The sequence below is a fragment of the Prosopis cineraria genome, unplaced genomic scaffold, assembly GCF_029017545.1.
Source record: "Prosopis cineraria cultivar Desert tree isolate PC_DT_omini unplaced genomic scaffold, ASM2901754v1 PC10, whole genome shotgun sequence".
In the NCBI taxonomy this organism is placed as follows: domain Eukaryota; kingdom Viridiplantae; phylum Streptophyta; class Magnoliopsida; order Fabales; family Fabaceae; genus Prosopis; species Prosopis cineraria.
In genome coordinates, this window is record NW_026555341.1 from 4,792,935 (window position 1) to 4,817,364 (window position 24,430).

The 24,430-nt window shown below is 35.9% G+C and overlaps 1 protein-coding gene across 1 annotated transcript in view; it reads right to left on the reverse strand.

Annotated features, from left to right (window-relative positions):
• LOC129284368 (uncharacterized) overlaps positions 1-24,430 on the reverse strand; it is a 70,379-nt gene that overhangs the window by 29,339 nt on the left and 16,610 nt on the right. Inside the window, 20 exon segments of the mRNA XM_054919827.1 lie at positions 45-334; positions 1,409-1,512; positions 3,243-3,434; positions 3,530-4,180; positions 4,762-5,049; positions 5,266-5,409; positions 5,530-5,638; positions 5,832-6,016; positions 6,091-6,204; positions 13,236-13,703; positions 13,778-14,266; positions 14,357-14,431; positions 14,515-14,676; positions 15,805-15,903; positions 16,009-16,105; positions 21,715-21,824; positions 21,915-22,118; positions 23,112-23,220; positions 23,222-23,301; positions 23,382-23,502. Coding sequence (XP_054775802.1) covers positions 45-334; positions 1,409-1,512; positions 3,243-3,434; positions 3,530-4,180; positions 4,762-5,049; positions 5,266-5,409; positions 5,530-5,638; positions 5,832-6,016; positions 6,091-6,204; positions 13,236-13,703; positions 13,778-14,266; positions 14,357-14,431; positions 14,515-14,676; positions 15,805-15,903; positions 16,009-16,105; positions 21,715-21,824; positions 21,915-22,118; positions 23,112-23,220; positions 23,222-23,301; positions 23,382-23,502 — 4,091 coding nt within the window.

Consider the following 24,430-nt stretch of genomic DNA (forward strand, 5'->3'; position numbering starts at 1 on the left):
AATTTTTGTCAGTTCTAAAAACAAAATAGAGAATGTCTACATACTCGTTATCGTTCCAACTTTATCAAAGTGAGAGCAAACAATTGTCACTTTCTTTGATGTCATCCTTAAAAATGATAAAACATCATCTTCCACAGCCAAAAAAAGTGTCAAGATACTGAATGTGAAATTCATAAATATATCTGAAACATGTAAATGTATATTGGTCTTCCCAGAAGTGTTTGAGTACTTCAAAGTGGTATCAAATGGCTCCAAAATAATGATTCCATTACTCTCCATTGTCAAACCAAGAATGTCTGCACTCATCTCTGTATTGTTACCCTTCAAGACAAGCCTGCACGTTGGATAAGACACATCTGATGTCATTCTCCTCTAAAGTATAAATTCTATGTAAGAAAATTCCTGCTGGAAATATTAAAAGAAAGACATACTTGTGAAGGACTCATGCATAGAAGACAGACAAGCAGTCCTGCTCATTTTTAGGATAAAATCTAATACATAATTATCTAATCAGATTAAGTAGATTTACCCTAGATTATTTGTTAGCTATGGCGGCAAACTTGTTGCCCCACTTATAAAAACCCTATTAGATGAATAAACCTGTATCCGTCTGGAAACTATCAAAAACCAGCTGAATTCTTCAAATAATATGAAATTGTGATGAGATCCTATGTGGCGTTTTAGGGGGGCATGCCAAGTCATTCAATTAGAGGAAAGCCTAAAGACAAAAATCCAGATCCAAGAGGCTACAATGTGTATTTGGAGCCCAATTCACTAAATTGAAGGCCCAATACAAAAATATACAAATGAAGAAAGCAAATCAGGCTATAATCTTGCATATTTGAGCCCAAATACATATTGCAAAGGACCAATGAAGCTTAAGAACGTGAATAGTAATCCAAACAAGGATTTGGACAGTCCAAAAGAGTCTTACAAGGCCAAAGTCAAGAATAGAGGAGAATTACCAAGAGTGAAGCTTAAGTGGCATTGAAGATTATGAAACAGGTTTCCTTTGGGCGCCACGTTTCATATACTTGGTGTTCTAGGAACGGTTTTCCTTGGGTTCCTAGTTTTAGATCTTTTATCTCCTTCTTTTGAATAATTCTTGTTTCTAATTGTCTTTAAATCTGCAATTTCTGAGATTTCTAGGACAGGTTCCTATTGGGTCCACATTACATTGTGAGCAATGTCAGTGTTCCTCCAGTACCAAAAAAAAAAAAAAAAAAAAAACTAGCTGACCAGTTCCTACTAAAAAAAAAAAAGGATATTCTGCAGAGTTCCCTACTCAGGTGCCCATCAAGGGTCACTTGAATTCCCCACTTGGAACTCAGAAACATAACCTAAGAATCAAAAACCAATATAGAGGACAGCTGGAGTCCAGGAAAACTAAAGCAAAATGGATTATTACCTACAAAATGCATCCAGCTGTGCATGCAGGAGTTTATTAGAGAGGTATAATAAATCACCAGCATCTTTAGATGTGTTATAGAAGGTCAGTTCTGGACCAACAGCCTGCAAACATAGCTCAGTTTTAAGGTAAGGCACAATAAACGTTAGGAAAGTGAAAAGAATTGAACAGCGCAAATCCATGAATCATTGTTACCACAATACACGTAAGTGGTACATTTGACACAAGAATGAAGAGACACTAAAAATGTAAACACACAAAAAAAACTTTGTATTGCAAAAAGAGTAAATTGCTTGATAATTAGTATTGGAAGTTGCAGGAGCTATTAGGGTTATTTTTGATTTTTTTTTTGTCAGTTATTATTCTGTTTTTATTATATTTTAATTAGCAACTGAGAAGCTATATGCTTATGTTATGATTAGATTATAGAATAAAATCACCTCTGATATTCCTTGATTTTTGGTCAGATCAGGCAGGCCTGTTGCCTAAGTTGTTTATTTAAACCTTAATGAGAATAAAGAACAATGCAGCCAATGATCCTTATGCTGGAAAACTTCAAATAGAATCTTAGTCTTATAAATGACAGACTAGGCAAATGTTCAACCTTAAGAAAAGATCTATTGGCGGTAAAAAGTATGACTTCAGCAGCAGTTTGCAGATAAAAAATCTAAGTTTAAACAGAGTTCACGATTATTCAAGTAGAATTGAAAGGCTTCAACAACCATGGTCAAACACATTGTTACAGATAAAAACATTGCCGAGGCTAAACCTAATAAACTAAGCTCTCTTTTAGATTCAATTATCCTTAAAAGGTACGAAACTTTCTTTGATTAAACAATTTAGAGTTTGATCTTTACACAGCCTAGACCTAAATGCTTAAGTAAGGTGTGCCTTAGATTATGATCCTAAGATTATGCAGAAATAAATTATAATTAAAAAGTCAACTACTAATGATAATGGGCCCTGATATTGGGATTAGAGCTTGCCAGCATAGATTAATTATAGTATGGCATGTCTCATGTTTAGTAGTATGAAATATGAAATGCTCCGTGAAGCATTTGAGTTAAATGGTTCTCCAACCTCAACAATTAGGTTTTCATCCCCCATCATAATTAGGCGCTCATCAGATGCTTTAGACATGATGAGAAAAGGTAATACAACTAAGAGAAACATACAAGAAAGAAATAATGTAAAGATAAAAGAGTCAATCCCATTGCATAAAGCTACTAAAATAAAAGCTAGAAAAAAGCTACCATGCCCCTAAGCAAGCATATGAACTGAGAATTCTTCCTCGAAATCAAAGCATCCAATTTTATCATAATAGACAACAGAATAAAAAAAGCCACATGGCTATCGGGAATCCTTCTCAGAGGAAAGGAGGAAAAAAAGTTAAAAAAAAAAAACTCAGAAAAGATGAGAAATTGTCTATTGAGAAAGGATAGCCAATTCTAATGCATTTACATTCTACCTTCAACAAAACAATCAATATCAAAAAAATCCTAATTTAGTCAAAAGAAATTACCCAAAATTCAACGGACACACTTGAGAATCACCAAGAACACAAAAAAGCCTACAGTATATGGAACTCAGCCTACAAGAAGCACATGAAGCAGTTTCTTACCCCAATCTTAGGTGTAAACGAAAAAAACACCTGGGCAATTCCAATGCTTAATATATATAGATATATAAGTCCTTGATGTATCAAGTGCTTGTACATTAATTTGAGTCAACACAATTGAACCTAGCCGAAATAAATCTTCCTAAAAGAATTGACAATACATACATATTTATGTGTCTAGGTTATGCATAGTTATTGAACGGAAGAAACACTTACCTGCAACTCAATTATGAACTCAGTAGAATTACTAATTCCATTATTCAGACAAGGTACTCCATTAACACTTCCTCCAAGAGCACTTTGGTGATGACTTTCTTGTAATGCTTCCAAATAGACATGATCATCCATTAAAACTGAATAGCTACTATTAGCTCCAAGAAAAACACAAGAATCCAAGTGCTGCCCATCCTACAGGAACAAAACCAGGGTAGTTAAAATTTCAGCATCCAATAACTTAACTACATTCATAAAGGAAGTGTTACAGGACCACCGAAAGACGAGACCTTGATAACAACATTTTTGAATTGCAATTTCTTCCCATTTCCCACATATATTAAAGCTTTTGAACTAGGTGCTGCAAGATTGAAACCCTGCGCATCTTTTAAATATAAGGTTCCACCGCCACCATCATAAATGAAATGATCATAATTTTCATCATCAACTATTAAGGGCTTTTGTGGAGAGAGAGAGAATTCATGGCAAGGTTGCCTGTAAATGAACTGATCCAAGAAGATAGCATTGACAATGTGAGAGCTGTCATCTTCCTCATAGGATAGCATACTGCTGACTGATGGAACAAAGAACTCAACTACAGCAAGAAGAAAATCAAGTGCAACAAGCAACTGAGGCCTCTGAACACATAAAGTAACAAATGTTGCTAACTGACTAAATTTCACATCAACAATCAACATTGTGGGAACAGGCTCAAAACTATCTCCCTGTCTCATGTTACTGTCAACTGAGGAGTCCTGCTCATGCTCAAATCCAAGTGTATTTGGTGAACTGGCCCCAAAATTCCCAGGCCTTCCTATCGCTAATCGAAACTCTTGTTCAACCCCCTCACGATCATCAAAAACACTGAATCCTTTAAGTGTTGCTGAGAGAAATCCCTCCCCTGATGTACTAGATTTGTACAGTAGCCATGCACCACTGACCTGCACAACAGTGAGCTTAGAACTGACCCAAGACAAAGCATGGTTCATTTTTTTCTTCTTCTTTTTCTTTTTTGGTTTGTTGGGATCCTTTCAGTCCCTCTAGTTTCATTTAGAGCAATATCAATCACCTCACTTGTAATTGAACAACTTATAGGGCTATGCCCCTGATGAATGTGTCAAGCGCGTGAAGCTCAAAACCAACTGCCTTTTTAATTTCATATTATCAGACAGATATTTCCGGGATAAAAGGTCTGGGTTTTTGATACTAGGTGTATCCTTTCACCTCGGAGCAGTTTCTTCAATCATTCATGTGTTATGAGAAAAGTGGTTTTCATCACGTCTCCCATGTTCTTTACATGGTTTTTTAAAGGGAGTTCCTCGTCTCATATACAGAGGTATAATAACATCGCTGCAACATTTAGCCTTTTAGGCTCACTGGTTTCTCATAGTTTTTTGCCTAGAAATAGAAAGATATCTCATCCTCTCCCGCTTTGTTGTATGTTTTCTCTTTTTCTTTCTAAAAATTTTCTTCTTTAATAGAAAAGTTAATTTTTTCACAGAACATTATAGAGAATATATACCTGCAATGTAGCCAGAGATGCATCTCGGGTTACTCCCATATACAAGCTTAGTTCAACCAGTTTAATGGAAACAGAGACTTTCAGTGAAACAAATGCTTCAGCCAATGAGGTCCCTGAATTAACATCATCAGTGTCCTGAGGAACATCCCCTGTTGCATCAATGGAAGACGTGACTGAATATTGATTTAATGCTGGGGGAATAACTGGCGGCTCAGAAGTGTTAGACACCGCACACTCAGTAATGATTTTATATTCATTATTTGACATTGCCGCTTTCAACTCTCCAATCTGCAGAACCACAATTTTAAATACATACAAGACACACCATAAGAGCAGCACAGTCCCAGGAATTAACCACTCTAATTAATTAAAGTATAACAGCAAATAATTTACAACCAAAATTATAACAAATAGTAAAAATGACGACAACAGAATAAGGAAAACGGTAGCTGTTTAGTTTATTAGGGCGTATTCTCAATGCAAGCTGCAAATGTAAAGCCATACCTTAATAATCACTTCAATACTTGGCAATTGATGTAACAAGTCACGAAGTGACCTACGAATTATCACAGATAGCCCATTCACATCCTGAATTATGCTTTCACTTAACTCTTCTCCGGTTCCAACATTTAAATTAATGTCTTCAACCTAAAACACACCATAGGATCCCACAAAAAAATGCAAAAATAGATTACACAAAAGCAGATCCTTTATACCCAAGTCTATGTATCTCTCCAAATAAACCAAGTTACAAGTAACCAATCTCACCTGGACCATCAAAGTTTCCAAGTGTATTGAATTCATTTCACTTTTACCTCCACCAACCCATTCAAAGGTGTTCTTGACAGTTATCTGAACTATGTCAAGCCTCAAGAAGCTGTATAAGTACAATAGAAACAAACTAATTTAAACAAGTGAAAAAAAAAACACATAAGTTCCCTTGTTCAAGAGCTTATATTATTGAGTTCAATGACTCTTCGACATGAATTACATGTCGCATCGTGTCGTTGAAATGTAACACACATATGAGGAACTTGTATCTATGGTGGGGAAATGAAATTTCAACTTACTCAAGGCTGTCTGTTCTCCGAGGCATTAATATTATAGGCTTCCTAAGAGAAAGATCCAACTTCATAGCTGGTGATCCTTCAATCTCACTTGCTTGAAACCACTTCTCAGAATTAGTCACTTGATCTGTTAATTTCACAACGCCTTTTGGACCATTTGGAACAAGACCCATAAAATAACCAACAACCTGGACACAATTTTAGACACTTAAAATAACCTTAGGTCACATCAAGTTCATGCTTGAACTAAGCAGTAAATTACCTCCTGTACAAATCGATTCAAATAAACAATGCGCACTTCTGAAAGCTCCCCAAAAAGGCTATAATCATAACCTTCATAATCTTCATCATCTTTGCAAAAGGAAGTGAACTCCAACTACAAGGCCACACAGAAAATTATTAATCAAGTTACTGTATCAAAAGACAGTATCACCATATCACCCTCTTCATAAAATTTCGCAAAAATTCTTGGAACTGAACCTAAAAGCATGAGTTTGGTCCAAAAAAATAAAATAAAATAAAAGCAAGAGTGATAGAAGCCTGCAAGTCTTCTTCCAAAATAACATGAAAATAACAACAAAACACTAATTCAAACGCAGAAAGTTGAGCTTCACTATCAATGAGCAAAAGAAAATGAAGCAGTTTTGCACACTCAAATACTGATTCAAGCCAAAACCCTTTCCCCTAGTACACCCAGCAAAACAGTGGTAATCACAAAGAATCAAATGAAAAACAACAGAATACCACACAGAAATGCAGTGGTTATGCCTTTTGAAAGGCCAGATCTCTCCTAACCAAACTTTTCCTGAACAAAACAGATTGCCCCCCACCCCTTTCTCCATCTCCTCAATATCATCTCCAGTGAACACAATATCATCCACCTACACAATCAAAATAGATATATCCCTTCTATATGTCTAAAAAACATTGTATCATGATAGGTCTTTATAATTTGGGAACAAAGAGAAAGAAAGAAGAGAGAAACAAAGGAAAGGAGTGGAGGGAGAGAGAGACGAGAGATTTCTGAAGAATACTCTGAATAATTCCGATCTAAGGTAACATGGTTTGATTTACATATGTGGTCCTATATAGAGCCTTTTAATCCAATAATTTCTCATCTAACACCCTTACCTACCCGTTATCGATTATCTATTATTTAATCCCTAACTAACAGTAACTAACTAACTAACAATAACAGCAACTAATATTTCAATATTACAATTACATAACATATCATCTGCTTGGCCTTAAGTGTATCCTATTGTCCTGAGAACTTGTGTGATTCTTTGAATCCATGCACAAGGTGATTGCTTCAACCCATACAAGTACTTTTTTGATCAACATACTCAATTCTGTGCCAATCTTTGAAACCATGCACAAGGTGATTGCTTCAACCCATACAAGTACTTCTTCAATCTACATAACCGATTCTGTTTTCCTTCAATGCAACCAGGTGGAAATGTTATATATAATTCTTCCTTCAAATCTCCATTGAAAAATGCATTCTTTATATCTAATTGAAATAAGGGACAATCAAAGTTGGCAACAAGGATAGTATTCAATTTTGTAACAGGAGCAAATGTTTCAATACAGTCCATGTCGTGGGTCTGTATGAACCCCTTTGGCAACTGGCCTCACTTTGTATCTTTCAATTGTTCCATCTAAGTTATACTTTATTATAAAAACCCATTTACATTCCACATGTTCTTTACTCTTCCATAACTGCTTTCCTCTACTTAGGTACTTCTCTTGCCTGTTCAATAGATCTTGGTAGCTACACTTTATCAAGATTAGAGGAAAAAGCATAAATCTAAGGAGACAAAGCTTTGTCTCGATTGGATGTCTAGAGCACACTTTTGTTTTCTTTTTCAAGGCAATTGGGAGATCAAGATCATCAATCTCTCCTAGATTCTTCAAGAGCTTCTTCCTTTATATTTAGCTGATCAGATTTATCTACAGGTTTCTCATGTCTAAGGCTTGTTTTTGGTTCTTACTCAGGCAGTACCTCAGGTTCATTTGGTTCACTACCTTGTTTCCTCCATCTTCTTGTATACACTCTCACATCACGTGTGCTAGTATCTCCCCCTGGCTGAAAACTCTCTCTTGTCCCTAGCATAGATGCATCTAATGACTCTAAGAGTGACAATTCTGGTTCAGGATAAAGTATTATTGACACTGGTAGGATCAGGTATTATTGACTCATTTCTTGTTGGTTCCAAGTTCTGAAATTCACTCCAACACTCCCCCTGAATTGACAACTTGGAAGAGAAAGTATTTTCTTCATGAAAGGCAGCATCACAACTTACAAACAACTCACTCCAACACTCCCCTTGAATTGACAACTTGGAAGGCAAAGTATTTTCTTCATAAAAGGCAACATCACAACTCACAAACAACCTTTTTGACACTGGATCATAACACTTTTATCCTTTATGAGAAGCATAACAACCTAAGAATAAACATTTTACAACTCTAAGATCAAGCTTTCCATGGTGACGTATGTGAACATAAGTAAAACATCCAAATACCTTGAGAGGAAGGTTATTTTTCAATGTAAGGGATGGCTGCGTTTGAGCACACCAATTAGGGCTTTAAAAGATAAGGGACAACCAGCCATCTTGTTAGTAAGGTAGTAAGTATAGCATCCCCCAATAATAATTTAGAATATTGTTAGCAAACATAAGTGCTCTTGCCTCTTCAAGGATGTGTCTATTTTTCCTTTCAGCTATCCTATTCTGTAGAGAGGTATGAGCACAAGTGCTCTCGTGAACAATACCATTTTCTTTCAAAAAACTCTCTCATGTCTAATTGAAGTTCTTAGTACCATTGTCTGCATGATTGGATGGATTGAAATAGGGTTTAACCATTGTATGAAAATCCATATATATTTTAGGTACATCTAATTTTTCTTTTAACAAGTAAACCCAACAAACTCTTGTATGATCATCAATAAAAGTGAGAAACCATTTGGTATTAGTTCTATTAGGAGCTCTAAATGCCCCCCAATAAGTCACTATGGATAGTGGATAAAGTTTTAAAAGCTTTTCTATTCATTTCCAGGAAAAGGCCCTTCAATCTTTAATCAATTCATTTCTAGGAAAAGAGGCTTTTGATGTCTATGCCATTACATAAGATCCTTATCACTTGGGTTTGACACTGTTACACTAGCTTAGTGAATTGTGAGCTCTCACCCCGATTTCTCCCAAATTGTAAAGCCTCTCGTGCACTTTAACACCACCAATATTCATCCCCAAGGTCAGGTCTTGAAAAATACATCTCATTCTTCCGGCCTTTCCCATCATTAAAGGGGGTCCACGAGTTGCCATGGCCATGGCTTCTCCAGATGATGACAAGGGTGAATCACCAGTGATATGCTTGCAACTTTCCTCCTGTTTAACAATAGCAAAGACATCCCAAAGTATAGGATGACTCAAGATCCTACCTCCGACTTCCTCAAATTCTGGATTTAGACCAAATAAAAATATACAAATACAGTCAGTGTCAAGCAAATTTTGATAATACCTAGCATTTGCAGTACATGACCATGCATGAGTTTTGTAAAGATCGATCCGTTGCCATAGTTGGAGCAAGGAATTGTAACAAAGAGTCACTGCCATAGTTGCTTGCTTCAATTCATAAAGTTGGCCTTTTATTTTGAATAGAACTATAGTATCCAAATCTGAAGAATAAAGCTCACAAGCTTCCTCCCAAATCTCTTAAGCAACATGTTAAAGTAAGAAATCATGTCCAATCTCCAAGGTCATTTGAGTTTACTAACCAAGACAAGACTTGGCTGTCTTTAGCCCTCTATGTGGCATATTTAGCATTAGAAGAAGCTAAGGCAGGTGCTTGGCAATCAAGAAACTCTTCCTTGCCACGACCACGAAAGAACAAAAGGAGTGTGCGACAAAAGGAAGGATCGAGACCATTGCAAATAATTCTCCGTATCAAGTTTATGAGCAGTAATGAGACTCGTCAGGTCTCTAGGAGTGTGCGAGAAAGGAGAAGGAAAAATGGAGGTTGCGCACCACGAGAGGAATATGTATTGATCGATTTTGTATTGTAAACACTGGACTAACTGAACTGGAGACTTTGACTAGCCATAAATCAGACACCATGAAGTTTGTTGAGGAAAAATGTTATCTTAGCCCATCTTTTGATTAATCAAACCGTGATGAGGTACAAATAGGGAGGATTAGGTTACAACTATAAATGGAACAACAACAACAATAAGCTTTATCCTACTAAGTGGGGCGGCTACATGGATTATATGACGCCATTATGCTCTATCATTTATTAAATTTTTAAAAATATTATTAATTAAAAGATCTCACTCAATAACCTCCAAAAGTGTTCTCTTTGGTCTTTCTCTACCCTTCTTGACAAGGCTCAAAGTCATCTGTTCCACTCTCTTCACAGGTGCCTCTTGTGGTCTTTTTTGTATATGTCCAAACCACCTCAAATAATTTTTTACTATTTTTTCTTCAATAAGTGCCACACCCATTTTTTTCCATATTCGTTCATTTCGAATTTTGTCTTTACATGTATATTCACACATCCATCTCAACATTCTCATCTCTGCTACTTCAACTTTATGCTCTTGCGATCCTATCAAAGCCTAATATTCACTACCATATAAAATTATTGGTTTTATAGCAGTTCGATAAAACTTTCCTTTAAGCTTACCAGGTATCTTACGATCATAAATAACTCCTTTAGCCTTTCTGCAATTAAACCACCCCGCTTATATCCTATGTGTAATATCTCCATCAATGTCTCCATTTTGTTGAATAATCGCTCCCAAATATCTAAACTTTTTCACTTGAAGTACGGTCTGATCACCTAATTTCACTTCCATGTGACTACTCACTGACCCTTTATCAAAATTACAATGCAAATATTCTGTTTTACTCCTACTCAAGCGAAAACCTTTTGACTCCAATATCTTCCTCCATAACTCAAGTTTACAATTTATCTCTTCTGTGTCTACAATAAGAACTATATCATCTGTAAAAAGCATATATTTAGGAATTTCCTCTTGAATATGCTCAATCAAAACATCTAACACTAGATCAAACAAATAAAGACTCAAAGATAATCCTTGATGCTATCCAATCTTTATAGGAAAATCTTTTGTTTCACCACCAAGCGTTCTTATACTAGTTGTTGCCCCCTCATACATATCTTGTATAACTCGAATATAGGCAACCCGGGCACCCTCTTTTCCAAAGGCTTCCAAAGTACTTCAACTCAGAATAAAATTTGATCTAATAGCTAATTTGAAATTCAACTCAGATTTTGATCCTAAAAATCAAGAAAATAAAAGGTACAATTATAAGAGAATAAAATAGATATTAAATAGATAATGCTCAGTAAAAAAATTTATCTATTGGGCTTAGGCCCAAAGCCTTTTAACACCTTTATCTCATCTTTTTACAGCATCTACCTTGGCACAACATTTCCTTGATAATGTGCACAAGTTACATGGAGCTCTAGTCGAAATTATTAGTGATAGAGATCCCCTTGTTACCAGTAATTTTTAGAAGGAAGTTTTGAAGGTTATAGGGGTTGGACAAAAGCTGACTTCCTCTTATTATCCACAAACAGATGGTCAATCAGAAGTACTCAATAGATGTCTGGAGAGCTACTTGGGGTGCATAGGCAAAGAAAAACTAAAAGAGTGGAGTAAGTGACTCTCTTTAGTAGAATGGTGGTATAACACTTCTTATCACACTTCTACCCAGACTACTCCCTATGAACTATTATATAGGCAGGCTCCACGAATGCACATTCCCTATTTGCCTAGAGATGTGGCTGTAGAAGCTACTGATAGAACATTTTCACCACGTGAGAGGCTTTAGGGATAGCAAAATACCACCTTAACAGGGTTGTGAACAGAATGAAGCAATAGGAGTGATAGAGAATTTGAGGAGGGACAATGGGTGTTCATCAAGTTGCAACCTTATCGCCAAATTTCTGCAGCATCAAGGAGCTCTTAGAAATTAGCTCCAAGGTATTTTGGACCCTATAGAATCTGTACAAAAAAGTGGTTCCAGTGGCATATAAGTTGGAGTTACCTCCATAATCAAGAGTTCATTCCACTTTTCATGTATCTTCGCTCAAGTTATACCCTAATCCTTTATTTAAGCAGCAGCATCCTCTGGTCGATTGGCTAGAGGCTCCTCCAACTCTGATTCTGAAAAGGGAGGATCCTTACAGAGGTTCTAATGCAATGGAAGGGTCTTTTGGATGAAGAAGCAAGCTGGATTTCCTTATTTTATTTGCAGAAGCAACACCCATCATTTATAGTTTTTGACCCTTGAGGTCAAGAGTTCTTGGGGGGGTATTGGTATGTAATTCTCATAATTAGAATAAATATAGGGAGAGCTGTTGGTTAGTTAGTTTCGGTTAGCTTCCTATATAAAGGGATGTGAGTGTACCTTATTTTCTCTTATGCATAATAACATCCTCAGTACTATTCAAAAATTCCCTCCTTTATCCCTCTATTCTTCTCTTTTCCCTTCTATTCCTCTCTACTCTCTTCTGTTCTATACAACAGTATCATTGTCTCCCTTGTCCAGCTCTAATACCATCAGGATTCAAATAGATGGGAGAAATATTCTGATCTCCTATTCCAATATTGTACAGGGTGTGTGTGTGGAGAAATAACTTTAACCTGGAATAAAGAATATTCAGACCAAGGTAAACAACAAACTAAGAATTACTTATTGACATCTGCACCTTCTAACTCCTTTCTAATGAAGAGAGACAATAATAAATACACATTTGACCGCAAGGAACAAAATGAGGAGTAGAAATCAAACAAATCCGCACAATCATTTTGAACTCTCTTTAAGTTAACAAACCTATATTTCCCACTTTGATTTTAGAGATCTTCTAGTCCTCAGTTTCATATTGCTCTTTTCTTCTCTTGATAAATTATTTTTTCCCTATCAACTCCCCACTTCTTTTCTGTACTTCCTGTCATCATCATTTCTTGCTCTATCCGTTTCCCTCTTCAGTAAACTACAATCCAATATTCTAGTCTTTCTCAAACTTTTATTATCCATGGGAATATGAATGCCAATTGAGCTGTGAAGTTTCTAAAGAGATCCTACTTCCATCTTGTTTCCTATGCATCTGGACAAAATGCACCTACAAGCATCAATATTAAGAGCCACGACAATGAAAATTACTCGGAATGAGCACAATATTTCTAGAAAATAGAATATTAGATATTCAGACATTTCATACATATTTTAAATTGGTCTTCAAAACGTATAAAAATTTTATCAAATAACAATAATGATATGTAAAACTTTGGGGCCGCATGGCAAAAGACCCTATGACTCTTAATCCCAACATAAGGGACACACATTAAAATGTAATGCGGAAAAGAGAGAGTACCTCCACAAAAGAACTGCCACCAGGGTTTCTCATATCGCAAGCCCAGTAATACAAATGACCACTAGACAGACTATCGTCGCTTATTCTTAGATTCCCAAGAGCAGCTTTGATACTAAAGGAGGAAGGAAACACCTTGATATCTGTAAACAAATTCTCCTGTGACAAACTAGCAAGTTTGATTTGACTTTCGTTTATTAAATGGATTTGAGCCTGGTCCATCTTCAGTGTCAGATTGAATATAGTCCTGGATTTTCCTTTTCCAAGCAAACCCTTAATGGCCAGTTCCTCAAAGGTAGCGGAATGCAGATCATCCACATCCCTTGATTCATTATGTTTCACGATAGCTGTTTTAGAACTTTCAGTGGTAAGGCTTTCATCGTCAATGCTGATAGAATTAATAAATTCCATAATGGCCAGGATTGTTGGTCTCCGACAAAAAAAGGTCAAGGTAGCCAAAGTCACCCTCACCTGAAATGATGGGTGGTAGTATTCTGTCAGAAAACCACAGCGTTATTGGGAACTAATTAAATCAAATAACATACCTGCTTATCTATATTATTATATCTGGGAGAGTTCTGATCATAGATAATAATTTGTGCTTTTATAAAACTCTCCAATGTGTCACCAGGTTCAATTTCCTTTGTTCTATTAGTTCGAGCCTCACAAGGTAGCAGACCAGAAATGCGTGTAAACCCTGGGCATTTTGATGATAAACATCTAGATGGGATCTGACTCTGGGAACTTGACAAGCAGTCAGATGTGAATCGGGGGGATTGTAAAGGATAATCAACATCTGCCAAAGTATCAGGAGCCTCATAGAACTTATCATCAGTTTCAGTAGGAGTTAAATCATGAATTTCAACACCTTTTCTCATTGAATCATAAAAAGATGAATATGCATCTGCAGTCCCAATAAATGATCTTGCCAAATAACAAGGGCCAGACATATCACAGCTAACTAAATCTTCTATTTCCAAGGACTTCAAGATTGTACCAATGAAAATGTCGTTCTCTCTGATGGAGAGCTCCACCTGTTTTTACCCAAAAAAAAAAAAAACTCAAAATGGATGAGCATCATAGAATCAAAGTTTCCAAAAAAAAAAAAAATCAAGTTATCTTACCTGGCCACCTATTGCACGAAATTCAAATAAACGCTTCTCTTCAGTTAAAAGAATCTTCATTAAGCTCTGTTCAGGCTACAGGAGGTAGCACCAAATTTAAAATGTGCAGAAAATAAAATTCAAGAACAAAACAACTACACCAAAACCAACAGGCTAACCTGATAGCTATAACTGAAGCAAACTTTCAATTCATCAAGAATGCCTGTTACAAATAATCTCTCAGCAATCGTTATATCAGTCGCACCCTGATCATCATGTTCTAATTCCACATCATCATCATCTGAAGAGGTGTCTGATAGACCAGCAATAGGAGCAGAATCCTGCTTAAATAAATTCTTACTAATAAGCCAAGCTTAATTGAATTAGATTTTATCACTAAAAAAATGAAAAAAGACTTCACCATGCAAGCTTCTTTTGCAACACTGAAAAAACAGCCTTCCACAGAGAGACTACTCTCAAATAATATGGAGAGCAAAATATTCCTAATTTCCTATGGCACAAAAACAGCCTTCACTGACCGGTTAGGTGAACTGATATCAAAATGGGCAGCTCAAACCATATAAATTATGATTATAACAGCAAGGTTTCTACAATCCAGCAGTGAGATAACTATAAATAAGCTCATCGGTATTTTGGAAAGGGTAGTGTGTATCCTAAACTCCTAATACCCTGGAACAGTTTCTCCTTGTACAATAGGAGTTAGGTAATATGAGGAGGGTGGACCTTCGTAGCAATACACAGTTTATGGGATTCTATGGTTTTTAGATTGGAGAGGAGAGCATACATCTTCATAGGCACATCTCCTTTATTGATTTGTGCAATAAAATTGTGCATTTGGTTCCTTTTGGTCCCTAGCAAATGGTCAAATGGTCTTTTTAAGCAGAACTCCTTAGATGATACGGAAAGAGACCGAACAAAACTCATGCAATTAGGCCTTTTTTTGGGATTTTGACACAGCTTTTGAGCCTTTTTTCATTTTGTACTTCCTGGTTTGAGGATTTCTTATCCTCTAGCCAGTAATCGATTCTTCCCTTTCCAATACAATTCTCAATCTTATTTTTTTAAAAATTTAAAAATTCAAAAATTAATAATGAAACATAGGAAAACACATACACACACAAAAGGCCGGAAAGATAAACCTTACTTTCTTTGACCAAGAGGACGCAAGACCATATGCAAAGACATAAACTTAATGCCAAACATCACACGGTTAAAATTATTTGAAGACTATAATATGAAGAACATGATTTTCATTAAAATAAAATAAAAGGAAAAATGACAGATAATATGGAAAGGGGAAAAAAACTTTGGAAAGCTTAAAATATAGGCAAACTTGTGATAGAAGCTATGTGGACCTTCCATAGTGTAACTAAGCAAAGAATGGAGATAAAATATTAATATTCTAACAAAAGAAAATTTAAGTTATCAAGAATTCAAGATAAACAAACCGATGCGTGATAAATAGCCCCTTGTATGCGCCTTTGCCAGGTCTTCCTTGAATCATCAGATTCACAACGTAATATCAAAGCATTTGCGTCCTCCACGACCTGTATGGATTTGCCGATTGACAATAAGAGAAATTCAAACCTTTGTAGACTCAAACAAAGGAAATAATCAGCCTTGATCACGAACACCTAAGAAAAAAAGACCACCTTACTGTTGGATCGTGTAGGATAACAGACAGCCAAAACATGCTCTGCATTACCGACATACTCAGGGGGGACCTGATAAATCTGTTTCCCACGTAGGCTATAAAAACCAGATCAGATAGCCTATTAGTAACATACAGGAGGCCAAATGCCAATAACATTTAAAGAAACACAGTTACTTCAAAGACATGGCAAGCTCAAATACCATAGTAGCATTGGTTCACGTTGCCCTCACCCCACCGCACAAAAAACACATGCACGTGCATGTGATAAAGTACCATATATCATGGGATTGTGAATGAAAGTAGGTCAAATAGCGAATCAGTTTGTTATCATATTTATAGTAGCGGTAGTTGTAACAACAGTTAATTTATTTTCTATTGCAAATAAGAATTGTGGGAATATCTGATCTTTATTGTAAATATTGTATAGCCTTTATTAGTATTGATTAGGCTATATCAGTCATTATTAGCAATTATTTTCCCTCTTGCATACATAGCCAATGTGTACATCAGTATGATAATAAATGAGAATTATTCTTTTCTCTAAAATTCCACATGGTATCAAAGCCTGTGAATCTAGGGTTTCTGGTTGGGTGAGACTAGTTTTTTTTTCCTAGGTGATTTTTTGCACGATAAGCCTCTTTGGAGTGTCTCTGGCCGTGGCTGTTGGTGGTGGTAGAGTGAGTTATGGAACTCACTGCTAGCCTAAAGAGCAGCACAAGGGTCTGATTGTACAACCCAAGAACGCAACGGCGAGCGGGTGGCACATAGAGCTCACACACGTCACTTGCAAATTCTGCGTTAGAAAGGGCGCGTGCATGGCTCGATCAAACAGTAATGCTTCCCTCCAACAACATGACATTTCCAGCTAGATCTCGATGTTTCCTACATCTAGAGAATCCTTTGTCGCAATTCCTCTATCCCAAGTTTCTCATTCTGTGTGCTAGCTCACCGTTGTGGGGCTGTGGTGTTCTATTCTTCTCTATTATGAGATAATTTTTCTAGTCATTGGAGTGCTCTAATGGGTACTCGCAAGCCACAGATCTACCCTATCTGGATTTATACATAGAGCAACTATGGCAAAAAAGGGGACTTTTCTTCACATTTTAACAACACCACGAAATAAAATTGTGTGGATTATTGACTTTAGGGTCTCTAATCATATAACTAATAGTCATCAATTTTTTAACCAATTACACCCCATGTGCTGGGAATGTTAAAAGTTGAGATTGCAAATGGCTTCGCAGCACTGGTAGCGAGAAAAGGGAGCATTCATATTTCAGACTCTATAGTATTACAACTAAACTTGATTGTAATTTACTTTTCATTAGTTAATTAACTAAGTAGTCAAATTATTATGCTAAATTTCTCCCATCTCATTGTGCGTTTTAGGACCTATTCTTTGGAGCAATAATCGAGAGTGCAAAAGAGTATGAGGGGCTCTATTTTTTTGAAGTCATCACTTGAGTGGGCAACTCACCTATTATTGGTAACTCTGTATCTGTCTCTAAGGTTAATGATTTTATGTTGTGACATAAGAGAATGGATCAACCTAATTTTCATTACCTTTAACAATTGTTCCCCACCCTATGCCCAAACTTGAACAATAATAACATTCAATGTGAACTATGTGAACTTACTAAACACCACATAACTTCCTTTCCAAGAACCAAATACACACCCACCAAACCTTTCACGACCATTCCCAATGACTTGTGGAGACCATCTCACATCCCCAATCATACTGAAACATGGTTCATTTTTTTCATTGATGACTATAATTGTGTTTGTTGGGTTTATCTTTAAGAAACAAGTCTTAGGCTACATCTACATTCATGAACTTCTTCCACATGATCAAAGCCTAGTTCAACACTACCATCTAAGTCTTACACACAAACAGTGGTGCTAAATACTTTCCTCCAAATGCATGATATCATCCATACTAGTTCTTATGCCCATACACCCTAATTAAATGGGGTTGCAAAAAGAAAAAATTGCCATTTCCCTAATGTTCCTAGAGCACTTGTTCGCTTGCAATATGCCAATGTTTTGTTAGGGGGATGCTATTTTAACTGCTACCTACCTAATCAGCCATATGCCTAGTCAAATTTTATCCTTTGACACTCCTCTCCACAAATTGTAAAGTGTTTTCTCCATCCCCATATTGAAACCAATCTTCTGATGTGTGTGTTTGGTTGCACAGCTTCTGTCCATAACCACCACAATACTAAAATTGACCCTTGAGCTATAAAATGCATATTCCTTGGCTATTCCACTGCTTAGAAAGGATACCGATGTTACGACTCTATCTCAAAGCATACATTTCTCAGTCTTGATGTTACCTTTCATGAAGTTACTCCATTTTATCCTAATCCTTTGATTCAGGAGGAGCGCATAGGTGAGTCTCAGGCTTGGGACCAAGAACCTAACAAAGAACTAGTACTTCCTGAGCCATGATTTACACCAAATGAGCCATTACCATCAACCCCCAAGCTATTACCTTTACCTACCCTATTAGCTCTACCACTTTCTCTTACACCACAACCTGAGGAACACATGCATACAAGAGAAGATGTAGAAAGACCACGAAAGGAAGAAATGTCAATGTACACACAGAAAAAGAAATCGAAGGACAATGAGCAACTTGTACCTAAAGCACCAAGAGAGTTGGAACCGAAGTTAGCTCTTGAAGAAAAAACTCATGAAGGCTTAGAATTTGGGGCAACTCTTGAAACCCCAAAGACAGATGGTACAAAACAAGTAAGTGACTCTACTAACATTGATCTTTCGATTGCTTTAAAGAAACAACCTCACTCATGTACTTTCCATCTGATAGAGAAGTTTGTTTCATACAATACACTTTCTCCTCAATATTGGGCTTTTGTCACTAATCTAGATAAGGTGAAAGTACCTGAGACTATACAAGAAGCTTTAAGCATCCTTGAATAGCGGAGTACTATCACAGACGAAATGAGGACCCTAGAAAAGAATGGGACATCGAAACTCGTTCAACTACCTAAAGGAAAGAGAATAGTGAATTGTAAGTATGCATTCACCCTAAAATATAGGGCTAATGGAGCCCTTAACAAACTGAAAGCATGCTTGGTTGCAAGGGAGTTTACTTAGACATATGGCCTGGACTATGACGAAACATTTGCTCCGATGGCAAAATTGAACATTATGAAAGTCTTACCATCTATAGTAGCCAATCTTGAGTGGCCTCTCCACCACCTTGACATCAAAAATGCTTTTCTCAAAGGAGAATTGAAGGAAGAAGTTTAAATGATCCTACCTCTCAGGTTTGATAAAGGCAAAGAAAATGAAGTTCACCAATTAAAAAAGTCTATATATGGCTTGAAACAGTCACCAAGGGCTTGGTTTGATAGATTCTCAATAGTCTTAAAGTCTGAAGGGTGCTAGCAAGCCTTGTCAGATCATACAATGCTTGTTAAAGTTCAGGGAAGCAAGAAATGTATCCTCATTGTCAATGTTAATGACATAATTTTCACCAGAGATTACCTTGAGGAGATAGAAAGTGTGAAGATTGCCCTTGGCAAGGAATACGAAGACAAAGATCTCCAGAAGCTAAAATATTTTCTTGGTATGGATGTTGCTAGGTCAAGAAAAGGAATATATGTTTCTCAAAGGAAATATATACTTGGTTTCCCCAAGGAGACAGGTATGTTGGGTTGCAAACTAGTTGAAACTCCTATTGAGGCCAAGAAATTGAAAAAGTCTAAGAAAAAGAAGGATTCCAAGGATGAAGAAAACTCAAATAAGCAAGGGGAAGAAACATTGGTGGAAGTCAAAGAAAAGGAAGAAGCAGCTAATAAGGAGAGATATCAAAAACTTGTTGGAAAACTAATATATCTCTCCCACACAAGGCTAGATATAGCACTTGTTGTCAGTGTCGCTAGTCAATATATGAGTTCCCCAATAAAAAGCCATATGGAGGCAATCTACAAGATTTTGAGATATCTGAAAAGTACACCTAGTAGAGAGCTGTTTTTTAGAAATCATGAGCAAAGATCTATAGAGGTTTACACCATTGCAAGTTAGGGTGGAATCTATAAAGATTAAAGGCAACCTCCAACTATTGTTCATTTTTATAGGATAATTTAGTCACATGAAGAAGCTAGAAGCAAAGAGTTGTTTCAAGAAGCAATGTTGAATTTGAATTGAGAGCTTTGACTCAAGGAATAATAGAGGAGTTGTGGCTAAACCGACTCTTGAATGAAATACAGGTTGGAGTAAGCTCTTTCTTTTTTTTTTTTGGGTTAGGTTGGAGTAAGGTCACCATTGAAGCTCTATTGTGTGCTATAAGCATGGCCTTAAATCCAATACAACATAATAGATCTAGATATGTAGAGATAAACCGACACATTATCAAAAAAATGTGGAAAAAGGTATCCTATGTTCGCATATTTGCCTACAAAGTTGCAAGCAGCTAATGTTTGGAAAAAGGGTTAATTGGACCTGCATTTGACAATTGTATAAGCAAGTCGGACATGATTAGTATCTATGATCCAACTTGAAAGGGAGTATGGGAATATCTAATCTTTATTGTAAATATTGTATAGCCTTCATTAGTATTTATTAAGCTTTATTAGTCATTATTAGTAATTATTTCCCTTCTTGTATATATAGTCAGTATGTACCTCAGTATGATAATAAATAAGAATTATCTTTTCTCTGAAATTCCACAAGAATGAGATAAGATTCTTGCCAAAATAATGAGATATTATTTATAAATAAATTAGGATTTTTTTATTACAAGGTCAATTGTTAGGAATTGGTGAATTGTTTTCTAATTTATTTATTATTATTTAATGTCTATATTATAAATAAGAGAGTCGATAGTGAGGCTAGGCAGAATGAAATTCATTGTAGTTGCAATTTTGGGAGTTCACTTTAGGCTTTATTAATTGTATCAATTAAAGACTCTCACTCATATTCTAGTAATGATTTTCCTCAATTTTTATTAATTTGTGAAGTTACATTCTGATTTCATATTTTAATAAAGATTTTCCCTCTTCCTTTCGCTCTACCTATCTTAGATCTTATCAGCATGTAGATAATTTATTAAAGATTTGTAAATGTTCTTTCAAGGGGGAAAAGCTCTCATAAGCCAAAAACGTTTATATGCAAATAAAATGTGGAAACATCAACCCACTGATCAGCAGCATGACCATATCTCAACAATTTAAAAAAAAAAACAAAGATTTGGGATAAAGCAAACAGCCACTTGTGTTCAAGCAAAATCAAATTTTTGCTCCAAAAATATCAGGAAACAATATTAAAAAAGACACAGAAAATACTAAAACTTCTGTTTGATACAGGGATTCTTCCATATTTCCCATGAAACACCATTCAGGAATTGAATTTACCGCCAATTGGTGCAAATTGAGTATACCACCTCAGTATAAGTTTTTAAGCAAAGCATGCAACAGATCTTATTATCATATCATATTCATTTACCCAAAGACTGGGTTACTTGATCCCTCTTGTAGATTAAGTGTGCTTTTTGTCTGGAAAACTGAGAGTTGAAGACAGTTAAATATATAAAGGAAATAGACTACGTAAAGAATTTTACACTTACTAAAGAATTTATCTCCTTTCTATAATAATTATAAGGTTGTTTAACATCTCATCTAAGTCAAATTTTACAGATTGCCTTAAAATAGAACAGTAGAAAATGGATATGCACCTTGTATACTGCTTGTAAGATTTAGAGTCAGGGCTTTCAAGCACATAAAGAAAACGTCCAACTAAGCGGAAGTATCGTAATTGCCATACAGCTTCCCTACTTCCCACACCCTATAACAATACAAGACAAGCAGCATTCTACATCAGAAGACAACACCTCATGGGAGACAAAAATAAACACCAATTGAAACAGACCATTACCTTCCATGTAAGAAGAGACAACCACCCCTCAAGGTCAGCCTGATCCCAAGGGTGAAGGAACTTTGATCCCTCATCATCCTCCCCCTCAAAGATCTTTATCACCTGCATCAGTCGATGATAACGAGCAGGAGAAAAGTGAAAGCCTAATGAGGGCAGCTGCACAGCAAGACGTGTTGAAGGATAATATGGAGTCTTCGACCGAATCTAATAACAAATCAGAAAGCTAAGAAACGTCAATATGATATCAGGCATGCTTGGTTGATGCTTATCAGATTCTTTCAATCAATACCAGGAGATTAGGAATGTGATTAGGGAGGAAAAAGTTGATACAGCAATGAATTTCAAAGCCCTTATTTGGGGAAATTGACCTTATAAAACTGCTTGTATTATTAAGAACTGGTCGAACCCTCAATCTCTGATATAGAGAGAGGAGGAAGGGGAGAAAAATAGAAAGGAGGCCAATAAAATAGGAACTCTTTATTCAATACTAATGTCTAATCTAAATACAATTGAGAAACCGTAACATTATCTATAGAGCCCTAGAAATAACAATAAATAAAATCCTAATCTAATCCAAAAAGATAACAGATAATCTCGATTTACTTAGATATCTTATTTCATTGAAAATGAATAAAATCCAAAATAAATCCTAAGAAAGATATTGACAAGAAAATCTAATTAAATCCTAAATAATCTAATGGATATTCTAAATATCCGAAGAAAATCTAATTAAATCCTAAATAATCTAATGGATATTCTAAATATCCTTATTTAAATGATCATAATAAAATAATTTTAAATATCCAAAATAAACCTAATTACATCCCATCCATATCCTATCACTATGCCTTTGCATCTTCCAATGCAAGGGTTTGAGAATCTCCATTCAACTACTAAATCCCCCTTGATGATCACCCCTTTCCCAGGACATGGTACTCGAAGGTTAGTTGAGTAGTTGGCAAAAAAAAAAAAGGGTTAGTTGGGTAGGCTCTTCTGAAGGCCAAATAATCCTCTAAATTAGACCTCTATCTGCTTCTCTTTATTATTAAAGGCATGAAATAGCTACCCTAACCACTAACTCTGGAGTCTCCCATCCTAATTAATTACCATTTTCACTCACCACATTTAAAAGATAGAATAAAAGGATATCTCAGAAGACCAAAATAGATAAAGATTTCGAAATGTCAAGAAGTTTACCTGTTGAAGATGTAAGATGACTCCACACTTGTCAATGATTTGAAAAAAACAATTGCCATCATAGACTGACTTATTTAGTGGAGGTTGTCCCCAGTAATAGTCACCATCAAAAAAATGCTGACACATCACTTAAAACTAAATCAAACTGCAAGTACATATTCTTCTCATCTGACTCCTGTTGACAGTCATCCTGCACCGTTTCATAGTTTGGAACATCTTAAAAATGGTTCAAATTAAGATGCTGCCCAAAAAAATTATAACAATACAAACCTGTGCACGAATCACCAAGTTCCCAAGGTCCAGCAGAAGTTTTGTGGCATGGGTATTGTCAGGACAAAAATCAGTGGGAATTGTAATCTTTGGAGCTGCAATATCCAAGTCCAATGAAAACCTAATAGATGAAGAGCAGTTTATATCAGTAAAATATCACCAATTTGCTGTCACCATATTGGCATGCATTCTATATGGGCACAGATTACACAAGTACTAGAGAAGCGCCACCTTGATATACAGGAATGATTGTCATTGTTAGAGAATAACAACATTTACACTCCGATTTGAGGGGGAGCGCTAGAGAATGGTCAGTGCATATATAATATAATTAGTATAAGATATTTTATTTACTATACAAATATTCTAGGCTCAATTAGAGCAATATGTCAATATCAGCATTAACTCCCTGGAGCTTCTCCACCTTGTATAAATTAACAGACATATGAATTAAAAACAACATTATTCTCTGATTTCATGCTAGTAATATAAGTTAGTAGCTCAAGATGAGTTAGTTAGAATGAATTAATTAAGAGTAACTAATTCAGCCATATTTATATGCCCTATAAAAATGGAAATATTGTAATAACAGATTTTCTGATTCTTTGTAAATGGATTTCAGGATAGAAGATTTTTATCGTCCACATGTTTACATCCTTCATATTTTATCATCTCCAACCGTCCTTCTATTCCCTCCCAATGATCAATTACTGATTTGCTACCTAATTCTACAAGTTACATTTTACTCAATTGAGTAGTCTGGTCTGCTCTATCCTTCAACCATACATTAACGATACCCACTTTTGACACCTTTTGTGTAAGTTCATTTATGCAAGAGAGATGGTGACATAAAAGAGTACTTATAAAAGTAGTTAATTAGTACATCTATAAAAACTTAGGTAGCAGAACCAATCTTCAATTGCAATAGGCACAAGAGACTAGATCACAAAAGTTTATGGCCAAACTCAGCAAGCATCCAGTGCACACCAACGCCAATATCTAGAGACATTGCATGTCTAGAACATATAACATCACCAAGGTAAACAAGC